The sequence below is a fragment of the Drosophila arizonae genome, chromosome 4 (assembly GCF_054131065.1).
Source record: "Drosophila arizonae isolate 15081-1271.41 chromosome 4, UAZ_ARI_1.0, whole genome shotgun sequence".
In the NCBI taxonomy this organism is placed as follows: domain Eukaryota; kingdom Metazoa; phylum Arthropoda; class Insecta; order Diptera; family Drosophilidae; genus Drosophila; species Drosophila arizonae.
Genome location: NC_142924.1, coordinates 2,196,384 through 2,222,028, shown reverse-complemented (window position 1 = coordinate 2,222,028; position 25,645 = coordinate 2,196,384). Strand labels below are relative to the sequence as shown.

At 34.4% G+C, this 25,645-nt stretch overlaps 2 protein-coding genes across 17 annotated transcripts in view; one reads left to right on the top strand and one right to left on the bottom strand.

The window, feature by feature from the left end:
* Window positions 1–22,008, top strand: part of bol (boule homolog, RNA binding protein) — a 40,599-nt gene extending 18,591 nt beyond the window's left edge. For 7 of the 16 annotated variants that reach the window (XM_018005746.2, XM_089467630.1, XM_089467631.1 and 4 more), the window contains 7 exons: window positions 2,584–3,150; window positions 3,471–3,624; window positions 9,569–9,628; window positions 9,838–9,955; window positions 10,165–10,256; window positions 10,695–10,728; window positions 15,121–22,008. In XM_018005746.2, coding sequence (XP_017861235.1) covers window positions 3,029–3,150; window positions 3,471–3,624; window positions 9,569–9,628; window positions 9,838–9,955; window positions 10,165–10,256; window positions 10,695–10,728; window positions 15,121–15,251 — 711 coding nt within the window. In that variant the 5' untranslated portion in view covers window positions 2,584–3,028 and the 3' untranslated portion in view covers window positions 15,252–22,008. Of the gene's footprint in view, window positions 1–1,392; window positions 1,701–2,583; window positions 3,151–3,470; window positions 3,625–9,568; window positions 9,629–9,837; window positions 9,956–10,164; window positions 10,257–10,694; window positions 10,729–11,051 lie in introns of all 16 variants that reach the window. The other 9 variants (XM_089467634.1, XM_089467633.1, XM_018005748.2 and 6 more) reach the window with 9 other exon arrangements.
* Window positions 22,009–22,881: 873 nt separating this feature from the next.
* Window positions 22,882–23,346, bottom strand: LOC108612768 (uncharacterized). Its single transcript, XM_018005767.2, has one exon. The coding sequence runs from the start codon at window positions 23,236–23,238 to the stop codon at window positions 23,023–23,025; it is 216 nt and encodes a 71-aa protein (XP_017861256.1). The 5' UTR covers window positions 23,239–23,346; the 3' UTR covers window positions 22,882–23,022.
* Window positions 23,347–25,645: the final 2,299 nt, after the last annotated feature.

The following is a 25,645-nucleotide window of genomic DNA, read 5'->3' as shown; positions in this document are numbered from 1 at the left end:
AAAGTTATAGCGGAAATTACTTATCTGGGATTATATGTATAATATACATGTATACATATATGTACATTGTATATATACGAGGGTGGCTTCAAAAAATTAATTATGTTTTAAAAATATTTAATATATTTATTAAATAAAATAATTCCTTAAATCATATACTTCTCTCATTACATATTCCATTTTCCCTCTTCTTTTTCATGTTCTCTAGTCTATATATGATAGATTTGCATAAAAATCCGCTCTTCTATTTGTTTGGCCAGTTCTTCGAACCACCCTCGTTTTATATACTTTTGCTTTTCCAAATTTTGTTTTTTAAATTTGTTTAAAAATAAATTTTGAGTTGAAAAATTCATTTTTGTTTTTCTTTGGAAATGTGACGCGATTTAATGAGAGCAAATATAAATATACATATATGTATATATATAAATGTATATTGAGTATATATGAATATATATCTATCTTTATGCTCATCTTTATAATTAGTTTTTCTTGTATTTATATATCTATGTTATGGTTATTTATTGCCTGTGATTTATAGCCTATAGAGAGTGGAAACCAAACACATAAGTGAGCAATAATCACGTGTAGATACACACACACACAGACTGCTGTGACATCCACCCATACACACACACACACGCCTTTATCGCCGAAGCGCCATCGATTTATACTTATTGATTGTTAATGAAATTGTAATTATTTGTATATATTTCGATTGTTTACTGTAGTTGCTGTGGGCGATAAGCACCGTACTCTTGCATTTGGGGCAAGTTTTATTAGGGGGCGTGGCAGCGCAGCTGAAACCAAAGTATTGCAGTTTGTTTTAAGCAGTGCTTAGACAAAATTGTCGCCTTAGGCAAACATATTAAAGGCGGGCTCTAATTAGCTATTTACCAAGGGGAATGGGAATAACAAGTGGGAAACACGCTAAAAATAACAGAGGCAATTGGTGAGAAAACACGACATGAAAAGGACAGAGCTCCTTATCAGATATAGCGGTGGATTTGAAGCTTGATTGGGGTCTAAAATAACACATATTTGGAAATACTTAAGCTCTGTAAAATATAGCAATACATAGAAGTCAGTTTAAGTATGGCATGTATATATGGAGTGCTTATAATATATCGAAAATTCAATGGTATATGTATGTAGTCGATTCAGTCTTCAATAGATTGTATAGAAACTAGGGATCATCTGCTTTCCATTTACGATTGGTACATATCTTTCAATATGTATATTAATATGGACTAGTCATAATTCAAATATCAAATATAACATAAAATTCATATAACTGACCTCTCGGCTATACCCTGCATTCCATTAACTGTATGTCTATGCCGTATATATGCTAGGCTCTATATTTGATATATGCTTTGTTCTCTATATTCTCAGTTCCGTTTTCTAAAGTCCTCGTACATTCAAGAATTATCGAGAAGCTCATATTAACAACTGCAAAGTGCACAATGAACTTGGCAAATGAAAAGCAATTTGTCACATCTGAAATAGACTCATAAAAAAAAGCAACATAAAATTTTGGCAACAGAAAACGTATAAAAGTTTGAATATGGAATATTTTAATGAGACTTGTTCATGGAATTTTAAATAAGGTTTTAAGCAACTCATATATACACTACAAACTCAGAAATGTGTGAAACGAATGTGATCCTAAGTCTCAGCTTAAGGAAGTGAACTAAAGAACCGTATATTATTATGATATTACATAAAATCTTGCTGCATATCTAATTATCTGCTGTCGCTTCTTGTCATTTGAGAGTAATAGTAAAACCGTAAACCTTGCCCATAAGCCTAATCTATATATGCCACAAACCACGTCAGATGCGCGAGTAATCAAAGCTGTCTATATTCTTATCTTTATGCCAAAATAATTGGTGCTGGTAGTTAGGTTGATTTTAGTGAGTACAATTGATGCGAGGGCAGGCCAAAGAGTTGCCGAATATCGCACAATGATAATTTTTGAACCTGCATTTAGTTAGTTCTACAACAAGTTAACCAACCCAGCTAGAAAACTGCATTTGTATTAGTAGTAAACTGTAGCCGTGCAATTGCTAAATACATTATTTTGGTCATTTCGTTGTTGCTGTTGTAATTGTTGTTGTTGTTATTGTTGCTCTTGTTGTTGTCACTTTGTGTTCATCGTCTGCTGCTGCTGCTGCTGCTGTTAAATTTAAACTCTCTGCGCTATTTGCTTGCTGTTGAAGGTGAATTTATGGCGCACACATGTGTCGCTCGATTGTCTCCGAGCTACCTCAGCAGAGTGTCTGCGTCTCTCGCTCTAGCTTACCTCTCTCTCTGTCTTTCTCCGTCTCTCTCTCTCTCGTTCTCACTTGTGACATATGTCGTCGCTGTGTGCCAAAAATAGATGCATTTCGAAATGTAGGGGGCAATATTTTTTTTTGTTCTGCTTTACAGACGACGACGAAGATCAACAGCAGCAGCAGCAGCAGCCGCAGCAGCAGCAGCTAAGAGGCTGTCTCTAGGTCTGCTTCTAGCAGCGCGCTCTTTCACACAAGCAAAACTAATTCTCTTTCTCTCTCTCTCTCCCACTCTCTTTCTCTCTTATAGAACTAGCATTTCAAAAAAGAACGCACACATACGGAAAGGCCAAAGCAAAAAGAAAAGGAAACTGGAAGGCAGCGTGAATTGGATGTGACGTGACACGGTCGATAAATATATATACAAATATATACATATAATATACATATATATATATCGATACATTCATGCGTGTTAGACTAGAAAAGCGAAGCAGCAGCAGCAGCAGCAGACGACGCACAAGTAGAGCCTAAACTCTACAATAAGGAAATAGCAGAAACAGAAAGCAACTATTTGCTCTCTCTACACATAAAAAAAAAAATATATATATATATATATAATTATATATATATATATATTTATATATATATATATTAGATATTAGGAACTATTTTGCCCCCCGGAGTTCATCGATAACAGCTTCAAGATTCTGCCCTTCGGTGCCAATTTTCGTCTGGAGACGACACCAGCCGAGATGCACAAAATAGCAGCCGCGCCAACCGCGGCTACAGCGCCGGCTGGAGCATTGGAGGCACCGCTGGCAGCGCCCAAATATGGCACACTCATACCCAATCGCATATTTGTGGGCGGCATAAGGTAAGCACTGGAATATCGACAAAATACAAAAAATTACCTAAAAGATACCGATAAGGTAGGCAATGGAATACCGATAAAATATAAAAAGTACCGATAAAATACTACAAATAATTAAATATACCGATAAACTACTAAAAATACCGATAAAATACCGACAAAATACTAAGAATACCAATAAAATACTACAAATATGCCGATATATGCTAAAAATACCAATAAAATACTAAAAATATACCAGAAATATAAAAAATGCTAAAAAATTACCAAAAAACATGTATATGCATATGCGAACTCTAATCAATTATTTCTCCCCATTACAGTGGTGACACCACCGAGGCGGATCTGACGCGCGTCTTTAGCGCCTACGGCACCGTAAAGAGCACAAAGATCATCGTGGATCGTGCCGGCGTCAGTAAAGGCTATGGATTCGTCACATTCGAGACGGAGCAGGAGGCGCAAAGACTGCAAGCGGACGTAAGTCGAAAATGAACATTAACTACTGCACTCTTCTATGCACTTTTGCTAATGTCGCTTGTGTTTATCGATTTATGATTTATCGAGAAATATTCACACCCACCACACACACACACAGATACCTACATACACACTCAAACACATATATATTTTAAACTCGCTCTCACTCAAACAGCTGCAAAAAAAAAATCAAACCAAACTACAAAAAAAAGTTATAATGTGCCTCCGAATCTTTTAGGGCATTAGCTGACCCACAGACAGCGACGTCGCAACCAGCGTGTGAACGAATATTTATCGTTTATTCGATATATCGATTGTGTGTATCGATCGACGGTACGAGTAACGGCACTTGTAATTCTCTTATGTATTTTACTTGTATTTTTCTTCTAATTGCGTTTTTGTTGAGTTACGTTTACGAGTTACGTTTCCGTTGCGTTACGTTACGTTACGTTACATTACATTATATTACAAATTCATCACAAACACACACACACAACCAAATACACACACACACACCTGTACACTTAACATAGTTTTAGTGAATCGAATTGCATTTGTTGGCTCGTTAGCTCGACGGCTGTCCCGTTGATGTTTTTTTGCTATCGATACCTGTGCTATCGATAACAATCAAGTTGCGTTTGGCGTTGCGTTGTGCACCTGTTCTAATTTCTTTTTCTTTTATCATTTAATTGTATTCTCTCTGTTAACTTTTACTATGCGCAAATTAATCAAATTAGCTAATTGCCCACGCCTCGGTCTTGTTTATATAGTGTAAATGCGTATATAGCGTAGACCTCATATATATCTAGATCTTTTTCTATATATGTATATACATTGTATATGAAGCTCTAGACCCTAGTGCATTATTTATTTCTTTCCGCTGTACAATTTGATACGAAACTTTAATCATTTTTATTTTGCGATCTTTTTTATACTAATTATCATTGTGTGGGCTGTGGGCAGGGGCGTGGCAGCTTGTCATCATTAGCGTTAGCCCCTACACGTGTGGCGGATATCAATGGGTGGATTACCTGCTGCATAACCCTATCCACAGGGAAAGAGAGAGCGAGAGGGCGATAATGCCTCCTAACCCCTTCTCCAACACCCTGACACCCTCATCGCTTTCCAAGGTCCCCAATATAGTCAAATATTCTCTCAGCTTTATTGCGAATAAATTGAACCCTCTAATAAAACCCACACAGTCTGTTACCCTCTTCATTTACCTGGTATTACTCATCCCCCAGTTCTCCTTATATATACCTTGTCGGTTTCATAGAGCGCCTTATTAAGTCGCGACACTTCTCCTACACTTACCTTTGCCCCTATTTAAAAACCTCTTGCCCCCTATAATATTTCCCACTTTCACTTTCATGTAGCCTCTTCATCTTCAAGTCGAGTTTCTTTATATAGTCAAGCTTATGTGCGCTTTGATCTGCTTCATAAATATATTTATAGACAGAAAGAGAACCGAGTAGTAGGTAACACCCTCTGTCAGCCATCTCACTTCCCAGTCCGTCCCTTGCTCTTGCTCCATCTTTACTAAGTCTAGTTCAAGCTATTGTCCCAGAAAGAAACTAATCGACCAACAAATTTCCCAATAAACCCACGAGAAATACCTTTGTGTTAGCCTCCTTTTACTTTTTTCTGCTCATTTCCTCTCTACCATTCCTCTTACCTGCTCTCGTCTCTCCCTCTTCCAAGGCTAGTGCCTAAATATAGACAAGCTATTGTCTGATTCTCGCAGTTGCGTAAAGAGAGGCAGAGAGGCACTTTTACCTTGTTCTTTCCTACCTCTTCCCTTGCTATACTCTGGCTCTTCCCTCTCCCTCTGGCTTCTCCAGGTCTAGTTCCTAAATAAAGTTAAGCTTCTTTTCTCGCTGTCATAGCGCGAAAGCCTTATTAGAAATCGTATTGCATTTTGATTAGAGCGTGTTGCATAACAACCTCAGCAGCAGCTGCCAGCAGCTACATCTCTGCCCCAACGCCTGCTCACGGCTCCTTTCCCTCTGCCCCTTTGTGCATCCCTTTGTATCTTCTTTTGTGTTTCCTCTCTGTATGTGTGTGTGTGTGTGTGGCATACATTAAGTGAAAAAGTTTTCCACTTGTCATTAAATGTGCATTGTTATTGCGCTGCTGGCGCTTTGCACATTTTCAGTGTAACACAAACACACTTACACACACATACACACACATAGCTCTCTGAATATGTGTGCGCTTGTCCTTGTCTACTTATATGGATGCCATGCCCACACTCACTAAACGCCCATCTCCTTAGGCAAAATAACAATGGAGCCCTGCCAACCAGCCAGCCAGCCAGCCGTGGCAACGTTTAACGAGGTTTTAATGCGAAACAACACCAACCAGCCAACCAACCTAGCAAACCACTCAGACTCACACACACACGCGCATCTATATATACATGCATTCTACACACACACACACACACATATATATATATATGCACCCACACATGCTTACATTTTGCTCTAATTAAATTTCGTTTAACCAAAATTTTCTGTTCAAGTCTAGCCTATAGCAGTTCCCCCAAATAGAGTTTAGCCTGGTCTCCTGACATATATACCCAACAGCTAACATTACAAATATACTCTTTCACACTCTCATCACACACACACACACACACGCCTCATTGTTCCCTTGACATTTGCTAAATGTTTTGGATAGCCCATTAAATACATCAATTTGTAGAGAAACTATTACAAAGGTGTACTAAACACACGAAATTCTTGGGAATTGAATCGTATTAACACAGGCTGGCATTCGATATCGATATAGCATATATTAAACAAATTTAATATATTAAAAAGTCTACTATAAGTTGTTAAACTAAAGTCGTAAAAACGTAACCTAAATTTAGTCTAGAAAGCAGGAATAATCGATCTCAATTGAAATCGGAAAGTAGAAGAGGAATTTAAGAAATTAAAAAAGCTATAAACCTATGTGAGTTATATATTGGAGGTCTAGTCTATTCTATCATTCAATTAGATCTTAACGAATTGAAGCCATGAATATGAATTCAAAGCAGAAACTAGAAAAGATTCTAGTTGAAATTACATCTATTACTAAATTAAATTTGAGCTAAGATTCAATCTTCACTTGATTCAGTAATTAGAAAAGATTTGCCGAGATGTAGGCAGGATGCTGAGCAGCTAATTAGTAATCCCAATAGATCATTCGAGTTAAGTTTCAGATGCGAATTCAGCACACGTTGAAATCATATGAAATGGAAGCAATAATTGAAAGATTAAATAAGAACTACACGCATCAATAAACAAACATGACGTACATACACACACATGCACATACGCATATACCCAACACACACACACACGCACCCATAACATCACATACACACTTGGACCTTTTCAACGACCTTTTCCCACTTCAAGAGGCAAATGAAAAAATTGAATTGCAACTTTTTGATGGAAAGCGTTTTTTTTTTTAATGTAAATAGGATTATATTAATATATATGTATACTACATATATATATAAAATATATATGACCGATCATTATAAGGAGGTAGTAGTGGGGGCTTCAATTTGCTGTTTGCCACACTTTATAAATGGACCAGTAAAACGTCTGCTGTTGTCCTTTTTGTATGCGCGTGTGTGTGTGTGTGTGTGTGTGTGTTGGCAACAAAGGAGCAGCCGCCCCCCGCATTTGAGGCTCGTTTTGAGGGTTCTTAATTAAATTCGTCCAAGACAAAAGTGGGTCGTCCTGCTGCTGCTGCTGCTGCGGCCAACTCTTTTGCCTTTGCCTTAGCCTTTTCTCATTTTTATTATTCAACTGTGTGTATGTGTGTGTGTGTGTGTGGGTCGGCCCTTTGTGTTGCGCAGCGCTTATCCTTGCTGACGTCCTTTATGATGGTGCTCAAATGAAAAGACGTCGCTGCTCTCTCCGCCCCAGCCTCTCTCCCACTCCCCCACTCCCACTCTCTCTCCCCCCATCTATTTCTCTCTGTGTGTTTGCCCAGCGGCGGTCAAAGAAGGATACAGCAGACTCGAGTCTCGAGACTCGAAACGCACAAATGAATAAAAAATTTGAGGCGGCACAAGTCCGTCGCTGCAAGAACTTTAAGAAGAGAGCAAACATTTGCTTAGGATCTGCTCGGCCCAACCGCCCACCCACCCGCCAAGCGAATGTGGTCGAGCCAGCCGCTCGCTGGTGCGCGGGGCAGCGCTTGAAGTGCGTGGTGCGCCCATTATGATGGCCTTTCATGCATTTCAAGTGCAAATTGCTGCGGCTATCAGCGCCTAATTGGCAATTAAAGATAAACCTGACCCATGTAACCAACCGCAACTGACAGCCGGCAACAGACAGGTACAGTGGAGACCCATTACAATGGCCAGACGGCCTTATCAATAGCTAGAGAATGAAATTTAATGGCATATGAAAGCGACATCTACAGTAGAGGGTGACTATAATGGCAGATGAAAGAGGCTTTAGATTAGTCTTTTCTTTCGTTCAACTTATTAGAGCCTGTTTCTTTGTAGGAAAGTAAAAGAATAGTATTTCTCCGCCTTTCAGAGCGAAAACCTTTTGAACCCTTTCTATGATATTAAATTACTTTAACTAGCTGGGAGCCCTTGTAATTGTGAAACGAGTGGCAGCTCTAACTCTTTATCTATTATTAGAAGCATACCCTTATATCTACCTACCCATCCTTCTTTTAGTCAGGTATCAGCTCTGTAAAGAACATAGAACTAATTATGTATTACCCTGGCAACTCTGAAAATGAACTAGGTGGCAACGCACAAATGGCAATTAAAACAATACTCTGTTTTTAATTAGTAACTCCAACTATTCAGTCCAAAAGACGCGTCCTACATTGGGGTGGCAACCCTATCGTGAAATGTATGTGGTTTTTTATAGACTTCAATCATATTCATACGGATTCCTATAGCAAATTTATTAAAATCAGGTGCAACTCTAAGTGGTTCCATTTTTGGTGTGTAAAAATCGAGATCTTTTCAACTAACTCACAACAAAAAACGCAATCATTTGTCATATTTTGAGGTTAGTTTATTTGGAAGTAACTTGTGTTGTAACTGTACATTTGTTGGACCTTTAATTTTGGTGTTGGCGTTCGTAAATTTTAAACATTTATGATAATAGCTGTTAATTTGAATTGAATTGAATGTTGCGGGTGTTGCCAATTGGCATATAAAAACTTTGATTGAAAAGAAACCAAAAACCGAAAGCTTGAATCGAAACGCTTTATATATACACACACACATACATGTATATGAATATATTTGATATATTTATATAGGTATTTTTAGTTTGTTTTTTATGTTGTGTTTTAAGAACAAAGAAACATCTTTCATTTCAAGCAAATTCCAATACGAATTGCAGTACATGACATTTTGTAATAATGCTACACACACTCTATATACTATCTGAAGTTGATATGTATACATACGTATATATATATATATTATATATTATTTAAATAATATTTTGATAATAATCCATTCTTTTCGTTTTACGGCTTGGCACGTGTTTTTCTGCAAATCTTGTGGCCACATTTTTTGGGCTCTTTGCCACTGCCAACAGAAAAAACAAAACAATAAAAAAACAAGAAAAATTCTTAAATTTTCTCTACATTTTTCTTGCTGCTGCTGCTGCGTTCGATTTGAATTTGATTTTGAAATTTGAATTTCGTTCTGGCTTGTCTGTTGACGATGCCACCACACACACAGACACACAAACACACAAACACATAGTACACACACAGACACACACACACACAACAAGTTCTTGCCACAATCTAAAGAATTTTAAGTAAAATATTTTCTAATGCATTTTATTACATTTGCTTTTTGTCTCTTTGTCTCTCTTCCATTCGCTGGCTTTCTTTCTCTCTCTCACACACTCACTCTCCCGCACACACACGCGTGCTCTGTCTCTCTCTGTCCAACCAGGGCGAGTGTGTGGTGCTGCGCGATCGCAAGCTGAACATCGCGCCGGCCATCAAGAAGCAGGTGAGTCTCTAAGCTGACAACAATCATACAGTGGTGGTCAAAATAACAGTGCCAGTGCCAGACATTGGCTTATAGCAAATGCTACACATTTTTTAATGAATGGTAATTGTGAGTGCAAGTTTACGACTGTCAGCCTTTTATTTTGGCCACCACTGTATGCATATATCCCCCAAAAGTTTGCATAATAATTGAATTGAAATTCCATCTAGCCGAACCCGCTGCAGTCAATTGTGGCCACCAATGGAGCCGTTTACTATACCACCACGCCGCCGGCACCGATTAGCAATATACCCATGGATCAGTTTGCAGCTGCCGTCTATCCGCCAGGTGAGTTTCAAAAATCAATTGCAAGCTCTAAATCCAAAATCAAAGCATTGTGTGGCTTTTGTTGAATATTCCATGTACTTTGGTTGAAATATTTTCTTTGATTTTTTTTTTTTTTTTCGTACTCCATACTCTTCTCTTCTCTACAACAACCAACAACAACAACAACACACAACAATCTATGTAACGCTGGACAAATTAACCAAAACTAGTTACTGACTTTACAGCCGCTGGAGTGCCAGCCATCTACCCACCTTCAGCCATGCAATATCAGCCATTCTATCAGTACTACAGCGTGCCAATGGTAAGTGAATCAATAATCAAAATTCGATTAAAGGGTTTTATGTTAAACGAAATTAAGCGGGCAGACTCTAGTAGTTGGAAATATATGATTTATTCTAAGTAAAACAATTCCTATTTATATTAAATGCAGCTGAATCTAGTATCATGAATAGCATAGTAAACATTCAAAATTGTTCTTCCACTTTCTGAGAGAACTTTTAAAAGTCTTTAGGAATATTTGATTAAGCATGGATATATGTATAGCTCTAAATATTACATAAATAAAAGAATGTTAAAATTCGAAATTAGTGATATCCTGTCAGTACCTTATATCAAGGGCTAGCAACCCAGATGATAAAGTAGTGTAACGGAAAGAGTTATGCTCTAGTCATCCTTACCCTCAGTTATGCATTTACTTCATTTGCATAAACTAATGTATATATATCTCTCTCCTTTACAGAATGTACCCACCATTTGGCCTCAGAATTATCAAGGTAAATATCATCCCTCTCTATATCTCTATCTATCTCTGGCTACCTAGCGTGCTTTCGTTTAGTCGCCTCTTTGTCTTCTATCTGACACACTATATCCTTCTCGCTCCCACCATAATCTGCTTGCTCTCTCATATAACTATATTTCGCATAAATATATATCTGTATATATAAATATATCGTATATTTGCTGTAGTTTTTTTTAATACCACACAACACATTTTCTCTCTCTCTCTCTATTTCTCTTTGTATACGCTTTATTTTTGTTCTTTCTTTCTTTCTTGCTTTCGGTTCTTGCTGCACAACCACTCAACGAACGTTAAAAGGTTAAATCATACAACAACAACAAGAACAACTAGAACAACAACCAGAACAACAGCTAGAACAACTACAACAACAAATTTTCGTAATCGCTGCCCGTGCAACAACTACAACAACAACGACAACAAACAGCAACAGCAGATGCATCAACTACAGCTACAAGAACAAGAACAACAACAACATCCACAGCAGCTACTCTCCCCAACCACCCCCACCGCAGCCGCACAACAAAACAACAAAAATTAGTTTAATTTTAATTGCTAAATTAATTTAGTTTATATAATTATAATTTAACACACACACACACACATACGCTCTAGGCGTAAATTATTAGTTAAATGCCACGCCCACCCACAGCTGGCGCAAACAACAAAATATCTAGAAGAATTATTTTAAACGCCATTTTCTTTTCTTTTTAAATTGTTATTTTATTTTATTGCCTGTGCATATGCGTAGCTAAATAACTAATGTATACATGGAGTAGTGAGAGCGCACACACATACACACACGTACATACTCAGCCTCTGTAGTTGTATTGTGTTTGGAATTGTATGCAAACAAACAAATGTTTCTTCGACTGTTTTCTTGTAGGCATTTATCCCTGTTAACTTTTGAGGATGCAGCAATAACTACAACAGCAACAACAACCAACTACAACAACCACAACAACAACAAATTACTGAAGCTACTTACTACAACAGCAATAACAACAACAACAAAGCATTAATAGAATTTATATAAGCTGCAGCAGCTGCTTAAAAATAATATTAATCAATTTGTAGTAACATTTTCTATAGATACATAGCTACAAATACATATGTATACCTACATATATACGAATACATACGCATAGTTCGAAATCACATACAAACACACACACACGCAAATACAAACTCTCAGTGCTTTAACATAAGCAGCTTATGTTTTTAGTTGTAGAAACAGGCAACAGAGGGCGCACGCAGTGGCATGGCGTTTGAGCAGGACGGGAAGAGCGAGAAGCTTCGACTGTATTGCAGTCGGCAAACATTTGTGCAATTAGCGGAGGTGGGAAAGAGATGACAGGAGGGGGGTATGGTTAGTTTTTTTGAGGGGAAATGCAAGGCTGCTGCAGCTGGCAAATGAAAGACAGAAATGTACCGATGTAATAATTTTGATATATGTGGAAATATAATTTTGGCTTATTTAGCAGAAATAATACACACACACAGACACAGTTTGACTCACATATAAGTCAAGTCAGCTAGTATATTATTTATTTGAAGCAAGGCAATACATGTTAGAGTGAGAAAGCGAATAGCAGCGGAGCGGAGAGCAGCAGCAGTAGCAGCAGTAAAACGAAAGTTAAAGACATAAATTATGCATAAATATTAATTTATATAAAATACACACGCACACACACATACGTATATATATATGAACGCATAAATGTAACTGTTATATGCAGAAAAACTAAGCAAAAAACAAAAAAAAAAACTGCCGCACAAAGCATGCGCGCAAGCTAACACACACACACACATACACCCATACTAATATACATATATATCTATATATATGAAACATATACATACACATACAAAGCCTAAGTTAAATAGTATATTTGTAAGCCAAGCAAAAAGTACGGTAAACTGAACGAAATTGTAGTCTTAACGGAAGCTAAACACAAAACTGAAGTTAAAACGAATTAAAAATACTATAAAAAAAAGATGGCAAGAAATACTAGAACTTAAGTAAATGAAAAATAAACCTATACAATAAAGATATTCAAAAAAGCTAAAAACAAATAAAAAGTATATACAAAATATACCATATACATATATATATATATATATATATATATATAAAGCCTAGTACATAGCGAGACTATTCAAAAAAAAAAAATAATAATAATAGAAAAATATATACATATATATAAACTAAAGCAATACATAGACACTCAATAAGTGTGTGCTAAAATACCATGCATAATAAATAAATAAGCAAAAAATACTGAATAAATACCTAAGCGTGAAAATGTGAATGAAAAGGAGCTAACTCTCTCCATCATTCGCCTTTGTTTATCATTTGTATGACGCGAAACCCATTTTTGTTACACGTAACTCTTATTGTTAGAACTTGGCCTAAAAACCTAAGTTTAAAAAAATACTTAAAAAGGCAAAGAGCAAAAGGCAAAGGCGGCGTTCAAAAAAGAATTCAACAATTGGTGCAAAATTAAGCTGAAAAAAATACCAGAAAATATTTAATTATTATTAAATTATTTGCCCACTATACAAGTACTATATATATGTATATATATATATATATTTTATATGTATCAAATTTAAAGATCGAACCAAATGGTTTCACAAAAATGACCTGCATATGCAAGCAGTTAGCCACGCCCCTTATATTTTTTTCGCCGCCTACGCCGCTGCGCCTTACACTTCACTTGTTGACAAATTTGTAACGTTTAAAAAAGCTATTAAAAAAACTCAATTGTTGCATAGTTAATAAAAATAAAAACTTATTGACAAATTTTTAAAAATCGAATCGTAACAATAATTAGAAAAGAAAAAGAAACACAAAAACATACGAAAATAAAAGCAATAATTGATATGCTCTAGTTGAAAACTACAACCACCAATATATAAGCCCCATACACACATACACATACACATACATATACACATAAGGCATACTTACTTAAGCCCAAGTCAAACGTTTCGTTTCTTTTTTTATTAGTTATGAAATTGAGGTATAGTCTACATGGCCTGAAAAATGCCTAACATAACATATACATACACACACACACACCCACACAGCAACTAATAAATCCAAGGCATAACTTAAGATATATACGTGATATTTTGAAAAAAAAGAAAACAAACAAAAAAATTCATAAATAAATTGTTTAGGTTTAAAAAACAAAAAGAAGAAATATATATACATATATATATACAATTATATATATTTGAACATTTTTGCTGACATACAAAACAAAAACAAAAAAGTTTGTAACTCAATTTTTATTGTCTGACTCTCGCTCGATTGTGGGTTCGGAGATCGGAGAGGTTCTTAAGTTTTCGAAGAGCAGTAAAGCAGATTGTGTCCCATCGTAAAAAAAAAAAAAATAAAAAAACAACAAATTATTAAGTTTATATATGCATATATATATATATGTGAATATTTATAACGTACATACAAAGCATATTAAATATATATATATATATATATATATATATATATATATATATATATATATATATATATATACATATATATATGTATATATATGTACCATAAAAAAACTAAAAAAAAAAAGAAATTAGTCAAAACTGAAAAAAAGTATATATACATATATATATATCATAGCAAAAGGCATAAACTGTACAATTAAGTAAAAACAAGAAAAATATTAAAACAAATATTATATATACATATATTTTAAAGCAAAAATCAACTGATTAAAGTGCGGCTCAAGTTAGGAGCAACGTTTTTTTAGTATCGTAAGTAACAACCTACCTAATTAAAAGTACAGCAATTAAATGGAAAAACTGTAATAATTATATATAAATATATATAATATATATATGATCATCACAATTATTAAACATGTATAAGACAAACACACACAGAAATACAGCAAATAAAGCTAAAAAGAGAACTAAGAATGCTCTAATCGGCAGTGCCCGACTAGCAGATACCCTGAAATTGTGGAAATGCCTTCAGGTTTAGTAATATTCGAAATTATATGGTAGCGGCGTATATACCAAATCGATCCGATTATTATACCATATAAGGATTATTATACCTTTGCAAGGGATCTTCATAATAAATTCAGGGTATCGTACGTAAAAAAGGCAAAATGAAAACAATAAAGCAACAGCTACTTAAATAATTTTAGCAAAAAAAAAAAAAAAAGATGCATAAAAAACACTAGAACAAATTCTTTTTATTTATTTATTATTTAGTTTTTTCTTATTTGCTTTTTAGTTGTAAAATTTGATCGTTTCTTGCTATTTGCTTTTGCATATTGCGTTTGCCCGCATAAATCTGATTCATTCCCAATTCCAAAGATCCATTTTAATTTTCCGTTAGAAACTCAGCCACCGATGCCGCATCATGCGCCGCCACACGGCGCTTGGGAGTTTGACGATGGCACCAACAACAACAACCGCAACAACAGCAAAAACAACATCTCTGTGACGAATTGGCGCATGTCCATGTAGTCGAACTCAATGCGGGTCTCCCTCTAGTCTAACCAAAGCAAATCAATACACACAGCCATACTGAATACACACACCCACATCCGCACACAGACACAGCAGCAGCAGAAGCACCAGCAGCGCTGCAACTGAAGAAATGAAGAAGACAAATGGAAGAAATGAAGTGCAAATGCAATGTGCTATAACCGAACGTGAAGGCAGAAGCAAAAGCGAATGCGAAAGTAAATACGAAAGTGAATGCAAGAACAAAAGCACACGCTGTAGTTGAGAGGTAGCTGTAAAAGATCAAGTCAAGAAGAGAACACTAGTGCGCATGCGAGCAAGCGAGATGGATGCAGTGCTACGGCTGGAATAGCTAAGAATGAGTGTATCAAACGAAGATGAGAGGAACAGCAACAACTACAGCAGCAAAGGCAGCGGCAACCAATAAGAAAAGAGAATCATTTATGCAGCATTGGTGGTGCTCACTCTCTCTCACATACACAACACACAGTCACAACACGACACAGCTCATCCACACACACTTGCAAATTAGTTTCATAATTTTTTCGTTTATTTTGTTTCCGAGTTCAAATTGTTTAATTGTTTCCCTTTATTTTCGTTACTATTGTTCTGTTCATTTCGTTGCCAATCCAGTGTTTCCAATGGGCTGCAGATACGTTGCAACAGCAACATCTAAAAACAACAAGCATAACCACAAGAACAACCAGAGACTAACAGCAGTCGTTGAATTGAGCACTAGGACCATTAGGACCCTTAATAGGCAGAGTAGCAGCAGTTCGCTACTTCGTTTCCCGCATTGTCGCATAGAGAGAACGAGAATAGGAAATGCTAAGCCTCAGTTAAGTCGACAGGCAGGAGAATGAGGGAAATAACGAGAGACAAGAGAGATAAAAGCATATCCAAACTTCTTCAGGAATTCTTCAGGAAAACACGATTTTCACTATGCATATATATAAATCTATATATATGTACCACAAGAAGACACCCCGTTAAAAAAAATAGCAATAATCCATAACCTCGACTCTCTTCTCAGGTCGTGCTATATAGCTTATGTGCTCCTTCTTTTTGCTTCAACTGTAGCCCAAACCCAGGCGAATCGAATCTATGTCGAGTAGTAAGTTCGTGTATAGAATCATAGAGAAGTATAAATATCGAATCTAATTGGTTTCGGGTTCAATAATTTGGCGTTCCGATTTCGTAGTTCTTCTATAAATAATGAAAGATTCTAAATGAAAGTCGATCACATTAATTGCCTTTTAAAAATTTGGCCACCACTCAAGCAGTTTGCAAAATTTTATACGTTTCTTCTACATGTATTTCACTCTGTCTATAATATTGACAAGCATATTTTTATCATTCCAATTGGTTTGGCTTAGATTATGTACTAAATTCGTTGCCATTTCCGTGTATGTATATATTGTATAGAAGTTTTTTCTAAATTTTGAAAGTTAACCCACAATTAACAATTGTCAAAACAAATAAATGAGAGCCCGAAACAAAAAAAAAATTATATCTGTGTTTGTTTTATTCTCTTTTGGTTTTTATGTTTCATATTGCATATAATTTCTACTCACACACATGAACAACACGGCGTATACGCATTTCATAGCAAGTAAATTTTTCATAGCATACTTTCGGGTTGCGGCGATGTGAAATTCTACAAACGCAAAAGCAAAAATATAAATACGTGCAACGAATCTTTTTCGATTTTTGATTTGAGAGTGGGCAAAACTATATGGATTCGAATGAATCATATACGAATAGTTGAATTATATAAACGGTTGTGTCAAATTAGCTCTAAAATATGATTAAACTTCGGGCTGCCGAAGCTTGAATACCCTGGAAGAGATCCATGTTATAGTAAAATTAGTTACAATATTATATAGTTTATATAGCTATATATACATATATATAATGATTCACTATTAGGGGAATCGAATTGATAGCTGATTATGTAAAAAATGAAGATGTCAAAATTCATAGAGCCTTGAGCTGAGCTGATATTGAAATACTTTAGTGCTCTATATATTAGCCGACTCTATAGAAACTATCAGCTAGATCTGGATGATCCAAAGCTGAGTTCATATGGAAAATCATATCACCTTTCAACTAGATCGCATCGAATACACATATATACCTGTTGATGTGGATGATATTAATATATGTGACAGCTAAATTTATCAACTGATCCTAGGCCAATTTTCAGCTGAAAAACATAAGCCAGAGCTGAGTTCATGTAGTACATATATGATAATCTTTCCTTCCTCACACTAACAGTGACCACATTAATTCGATCTGGGTCTACATAGAACATATATAGAGTTATATGAACAACTTGTATGAGTTATCATATCAATTTCTAGACACTCTCTCTTCAAGGGTATATCAATGCAGTCGGACGCCTTTAGTATATATACATATACATATATTTATATATGAAAATCAGCCTCTATGTAATCTAAATGTAGCTCAATTAAATTTGATTTGCCTCTAAGCACTTCTGTCTCTAGAAAAACTCTTCCCGTGCGGCCTACGGGCCAACAAATAAATACAGATATCTCTAAAACTAAATAAGTACTTAAAATACACATACACATATATTTAGATAAATATATATATATATATATATATATATATATATATATATGAATGTACAAGAACAATATCTCGATGGCGTCTAAACAACAAATATTTATATTAAAAGTAATTCGAAAAATCGTTTTTTGACATAAGAAAATGCATTTTTAAAGAAAAACATCTACGTGTGAATTGAATATAAACCTTATATGTATATGTATATACATTTTATAAAATATATATGTATATATATGTATATATGTATATGTATATGCATATATATGTTGAGAAGCAGCATTTTTTATACGATCGCAAAACTGTGGCTAGCTAAAAGAAACCCCTGAATAGACTCGCCCCATTGCATTGCCTATGCCTATGTGTGTGCGTGCGTGCGTGTGTGTGCATTAAAACGTTTTTGAAGTAAAATTTAATTTACACAAGACTGACGCTAAACAAAAAATTTAACTAATAACAAAACGAAATTTAACAACAAACAACCCAAAAAGGTGTTTTACGAATTTTCCCCAAACGCCGCACGCACACTGGCAAACCAAAGGTAACACACACCACTGGGCAGCTGAATAGGTGCGATTGGGTTTCTGGTACGAGAATTGAGTAAATCTTCATTTTACAATTCAGTTTTTTGTGCGCGTTTTATATGGTTATATATACATATATATATAAATATACATTATATTTGTAATTAATTAACGGAAAACCTGATATATATATATGCATATGCATATATATACATATATAATTATATTATATATTTATATTTACAACAAGAAAAAATATACAGTGTTATTTTTATGATATTGTACTTATTAGTCAGCAAATAAAAAATTATTAAAAAAAAAAAATTAAATTATAAAAAACAAACTGGGCAGCATAAAATTACAAAAAAAAAAAAAAAACATATATCGAATATAATAAATAATAATTTATAGAGCAATATTATATGGTAGTAAAAAACACGCATACACAGAGGAAAATGTGATTAAATTACACTCACACACACACACATACCCAAGCACACACACACACAAAATTGAGGTTAGGGCAAAGCAGCGATTCTATAGAGTCTGACGTAGCTTCCCCCACGAAAAATTACAATAAACGTGCAACGAACTCTACAAGAAATAGTTTTGAGTATAGATCAAAGAGTAGTTAAAAGAAAATAAATAAATAAACCACACACTGGTGCATTACGTAAGCGTTAGAGAGAGATAGCAAATGCTTCGATATTCGCATTAAATGTTTAGTTTTTAGTTGAAATATTACAGCAGCAGAGGCTCCAGTTTTTATAAAAATAAAATAGATATCAGCAGGGAGATAGAGAAGGCTGGAGAATGAGATAGGGGAAAAGGAAATAGTCAAATATGAAGGAAATAAAGAAGAAATTGACTTATCTGAGAGGACAATAGAAAAAAACATGTAAGCGATAAGACAAAATATTCGTCTTATAATAGACACATGTCCTGACAGATAAATGAATAAATAAGAGATCCGATAGGTTGTCGTGCAAACATCTCAAAGGTCAAAAAGGATTAGAAAGAACTCGATTAAAGAGAAAACCAGAACTTTTCATCAAAGCAAGATATAGATAAAAGAGAGATAAGATTAATGACAATGGGAAGAGAAAGCAATAGATGGAGAACGAAAGAGGCTCTATTTAAATAAACCCCAGAATGTTTCATTTTTTGTGGTATACAAAGAAATCTTTTTTGGATCATTATAGTCAGCAAAACGCATTTTTTGACATTTTGCTTCTCATATACACATACATACAAATGCATACATACATATGTACATATATATATATTTATATATATATATATACATATATATATACCAGAGAATTTCGAGAATATCGTAGCAAAGTTTTGAGGCAACACAGAAACAACAACTACAACAAACATATATTATATGGCAAATGGTGAAAAACAACTGGAAAATTTGAGTGTTGTATAAGTATATATGTATATATATATATACATATATATATATGTATATATAAATTGTAGCTAAAATGGTTTCAAGTAAACGAAAAAAAATTGTTGAGTATTTTTAGTCGAATATACAAAAAATAAAAGAAAATCAAAGAATTTAATGTATTTAACTTACAAATTAATATAATTTCTAATGAATAAAAATTTAATTTTTCGAACTTCCCTAAAAATTCTGCTAATTAGTTTTTGCCTTCTGCTGACAAATAAAATTTAAAAATATATATATTTATTGGATTAATTTATTCAAAACAAAATTTGTTATTAACATTTTGCTTACGGCTGACAAGTTAAAGAAATTCATTTTAAATAAAATAAAAGGCGAAGACTTAATTATCATTGAGTTTATTTTTAAAGATTATTAGGATTTATCCTTCTGCTGACAAAAATTATAAATTAAAATGATGAAATAATAATTTTCTCAAATATCAAAGCGAATATTTTTGTTGTTACAAAACTTAGACAAATGCTGAAGCAAATTTGCGTAATGAAAACAATATTAAAAAAAAATTAGATAATTAGCAGAAGATACACACACCCACACACACACACACATATGCCCAGTTAGAACTTGGATAACAAAAAATAATATCAAAGATTAGAAAAAATCACAACTGCAAGCAGAAAATTCTAAACAAATTATAACTTTTAGCTACAAACACAGTTAAAAAACAAAAATATTAAAAAATAAAAAAAAAATAAAAAAAAAAACAATAAAAAAAATTGAAATGTATCCAAATTCTTCCGTATGACAAAAACAAGCGCTAGCTAAAAATTTACCACACGATAAGAGTCTATATATACAAGAGATACAACTACAAACTACATAATATATATATATATATATGAATAAACATACATATATGTATATAAATACATCCAATACGTAATACATATGAGAAATACAAGAAATCCAAACACACTTACAAAATACAATAACAAAAGAAAACACAGATCAAGATTCATGTTTTAACAAACTGAATATATCTGGATATACATAGATATATATATATATATCCAAGCAACTGGCATAGAATGGAATTGGTTTAGCTTGCATTGGGGGTATAATGAAAGCAGTTTCTGGAGAGGCATATAGATCGAGATCTACTCTGTTCTATGCTAGCTTCAAGTAAAGCTGTCTCAAAGAATATACAAAATATTAAAATAAATATTCATAATAACAATTATGATAAACGAAGTATTACAATTTGGAGCTGCAATATTTTTTAATCAAAAACAAAAACAAAACAAAAAAAAACAAAAAGAAATATTAAAGATAATAATTAATATATATTTTTCTCTTTTGAGATAAACGATAAAACTGTTTTCAATGTGTGAATTGAGTTAGGTAAAAATTAAAAATTAATAAAAATATTTAAAAATAAAAATAAAAACATATTCCAAGCATCAGAAACCAAAGAAGAAAAAAATAAAAACAAACACTTTTTCGTGGGTTTTAATGTGTACAACTACAAAAACTTCCGTGTGCAAAAAAAATATATTAAACCAATATACGCCATATTCACTTTGTGAGCGGGTATTTAAGCAACTACACTACACAACACAACAACAAAAAATAAATAATAAATGAATAAAAAAAAAACAGCCCAACTGAAATTGTCGAAGAAATCTATATGGATATATATTTAGATAACTATTATATATGTATATATAAATATGTATACATGTGTGCAAATTATTCAAAAATCCAAACAAAAAATTCTATATATATAGAAAAATTACAAAGTAAAAGAAATATAAAAGAAAAGTGGATACGTAGTACAATGTCAAGCGAAATATGAAGTATAAAGCAAATGCATATTTAAAAAAAAATAGAAATGATGAAGTAGGTGGAGAAGAAGAAGCAGTGCAAATGCAGAGGTTAGCCTCTGGCAAGGCATGAAAAAATAATTATTTATAAAGGCTGTAATTTTAAGTAAACAATTAAATTTAAAAAATACTTCAAACAAAGCAGAAGAAGAAAAGCAAAAATGAACAAGAAAAAAATAAAAAAATAAAAAAACAAACAAAGAAAAAAACATTTCACCCACGACAAAAGAGAATGAAGGAGAGGCAGAATTATATTAACTAAATGCTAAATATACTATACAAATTAAGTACGATCGATATCTAAAACGAAATTATAAAACTTAATATGAAATAAACACAAACATAAAAAAAAAAGAAAAAACAAAACAAAAATATATATATATACAGAAAATACAAAATACAAACATATATATATATATATGTACATATACATATGCATATGTATGTATGTATATATATATACACATATACATACGACATCAAACATAAATAAATGAGAACTCAATGTATGTAATAAATATAAAAACTAAATAAAAATACATAAATTAAAGAGAAGATGGAAAATGTGTTTTAAGTATATGGGAAACTCAGAAAAGTGCGAGTGGTTAACTTTAAGTCAATTTTAATTTTATATTAGCTCGAGACTCTAATAAATAAATCAAATTAAATATTTATATAGACTCGGTATTGATTTTGTGATATGATGACTGCATGAACTTGAAATTCGGAGATAATGTGCTTACTGTGTACTTACGCCTATGCGCGGCTTCAAAAATCCGGAACAAGTAGAGCTTCGTTATACTCATATATATATAGCTGTGTAGATAGAGTTCAACGAGAATATATCAGATATTTCAAGTCAGCAGATAGCACATATATTCCTTATATAGTATATAGACTACATGGAGTACTACTAAAGAGTCAGTAATATATTGTCAAAGCTGAATAGCACTCACCTCAATCTTCAACAACAGCTCCATGTAAATAGTTCAGGTACTACAAAGGCGATTCCTCGGTACTCTAAAAAAAAAGTACAGTTGCGCTCTACACTCTGGCCCATTCACACGCTATCTAACTGTGTCAGAGGCGTTAACACAGCTCCTCCAATCATGCCATTCGCTCGACATGCTTTGAACCCATGCTCAAAGTCTCGCCTCGATGACGCATATAAGAAATCCTATCAGCAGTTCTCAAATAACGTAAGCGAATGACTATTTAGTTTTTTCAGCTTAATTCTAAGTTTATTTCATTTGTGTTCTTGCTTTTTTTCACTTTTTGTTGTTGAATAAATATACCTTAATCGAAATATATATACAATGTAGGAACTATATTAGTTTTGTTCGTGGCGGGTTTTGCTACTCCTTGTTGATGAAGCTGCGATTGTATCGCTGCATTCGCACGCTCTGCGGCGCCTTGGAGCTGCGATCGAACTCGCAGGTCTTCTTCGTCTTCAGCATGCGGGAATCGGGTCCGGAGGAGGTGCGCCAGTAGACCGTCTGCACGGCGTGGCGTCCGGCAATGTAACGCGACGTAGCGCCGACCAAGTAATTCACTTTATTTGCAGCAGACATTTTTGGTATGTTTTTGTTTGGTATATAGTTCCTGTTTCGTATATATTTGGTATTTTTCGTTGAGATCGTTCGACTGGCGAAACGCTTCTGCTTAGCTGTGTAGCAACCGCCGCTGCTTTTATAGCTCAACGGCTTATCAACATTTTTTGTTGGGCTTTGTGTTTTGTGTGGTTTTGTCTAGTTCTCGCTTATCGCTTGCTTTTACATTCGTTTATTGTGTTTTGCTTTTCTTTGAAGTTGGCTTTATTAATTGATTAGTTTATGATGCGTATGAATAGTCGAGCGCTGCAACTGCGACACAGTTTTGTTTACATTCTGCTTAGCTCAATGCACAGGTGACCGCGGCTCTGGCTCTGGCTCTGGCTCTGACTTCCATGTGCGCAGCTCAAAGTGCAAAGTCGTCATCGACTAAATACTATATATATAGATCTGTGCCTCAACTGACGCAAAGCTCGCATAATTGACATAATTTACGCCAAGCGACAATTCACGCGATTGCCAAAGGCTGACTCGAAGATCCCGGAGATGTGAATGACATGTGAATTCTCGAGAGCTGATGCAGCTCGTCTGTCAATGATCGTCTAAGCATTTAGCTGCTCTATATGAAACACATTGCCAGATATTCATCTATCCTTGACATATATGCTATCGATTGCATTCACACTCTAACGATTCTATATAACGGACTAAGGCTAAGTGAACTGTTAAGCTACTGATCAATCAACACCAAGAACTTTACTTTTTGAAATACCTCAATAGCTTTGACATTATTTATATATTTGCCTATCCTTTATCTCATTAGATTGTCTTCTTTCCTATACCTATAGACCGATAGACCTACTCAAATCCTAATCATTAGTAATTGATCAACATGTAACGTAGGAACTATACATATATTGCATAGATGTAGCAGGTGTCACCAGGTGTTAGTCAGCTTTTCAATTGAATCCAGAGACCTGCTCTTAAAGTGTAGCAGTCTATTGAATAACATTTCAGTTCAGCTTCAGGCTATCAACGGATACGCCTACGTATCAGATTTTAATCAGAGGATTATTTCGACCTAATTACTGATTACTTGAACATGCCAACTGATCGTGAGTTCGATTTACATTCTGATGTTTCAATTAAAATGGGAAACTGATCTGTCACATGTATATTATATGAAGTATATATTAAATAATATGCATACTTGATCTATGTAATAATAATCTAATAGCAGTTCAGCGTATACCTTCATGGCCTATCAACTCTTGTCTCATTGTCTATTTAGCAAGGCCCTCAGTTATGGTCCACTATGACTGATTAAAGTTCTCTTATTGATTTAGTCTACTGATTCCCTTATTCGGATACCTCCAACTCTTAAATATTTAGCAGACTAAATGGCACTTCTGAATTATCTTATCAAAAACTTCTCCTACAGGTTTTTTACTCATGATCTTTATCTATAAATCTTCATTTAACTATCCTTATCCCACGATCTTTCTTTAAGTGCCGTTATCTGAGTACCTTTGGCCGAAGAGCTATGCCTTAAGACCTTTGTCATAGGTTCATTGTCTCCAGCTATTTGTGCTAAGAGCTCTGTCCTAGGTGCTTCTTGTCTTCTCTTACAAGATCAATTTACAACAGAAGTTCCAAGCTGTACACACTGTAGATCTTAATCAATTAGACTTATAGACTTTGGCTACAAGAGGGTCTCATATTTTCTATAAACAACCAAGTATTGTAGGAAAGTTTTAGCCCACTAAGCAAAGACGTTTGCAGATATTCCATTCCATTCCCGCCTTCCTTCATATCCCCCTCGATTTTGAGCAGCTGTTCAGAGCGTGTTCAGGCCATAAGTATATCTATGTTGACATCATGTATAATTATTGTTCATGAGCCGTCTACGTGTGACGTTGCCTTTGTTTTTGTTTATTTACCTTATCAATGCAGTCAGAGCGTCGCGGGCTCAAGTGAACTGCTTAGTCAATTTGTAAAAAAAAGTAAATAATAAAAAAAAAAGCAATCATAAAAAACTAGAAAGAGCGTGCGCTTAATGCCAACAATAATAATAATAATAATAATAAATGAAATTATAAATAGTGAGCAACAATAACAACAGCAAAACATTCGAAGTTCAAGGGTGGAACCCCATTGAGCGCAGGGAGTTCGCATTCGGTTTGTAGGAGGCGGCCCAGTGGGCCGATAAGAGTCGACACGTTGTCTCCTGGTGCTGCAAGGGCCTATCAATTCAACCAAAACTTTCCACATGGAAGGTAGCCGCTTGTTTACGAATCTTTGGCCGAAAATGAACCTGCCAATAATCGAGCGATAAGTGATAAGCGAATCGGAACAGTCCCCAAAAAACGAAGGAAGGAAAATAATATTATAAATAGAAAGCAAACGAAAACAAGTATAAAACTCGCCA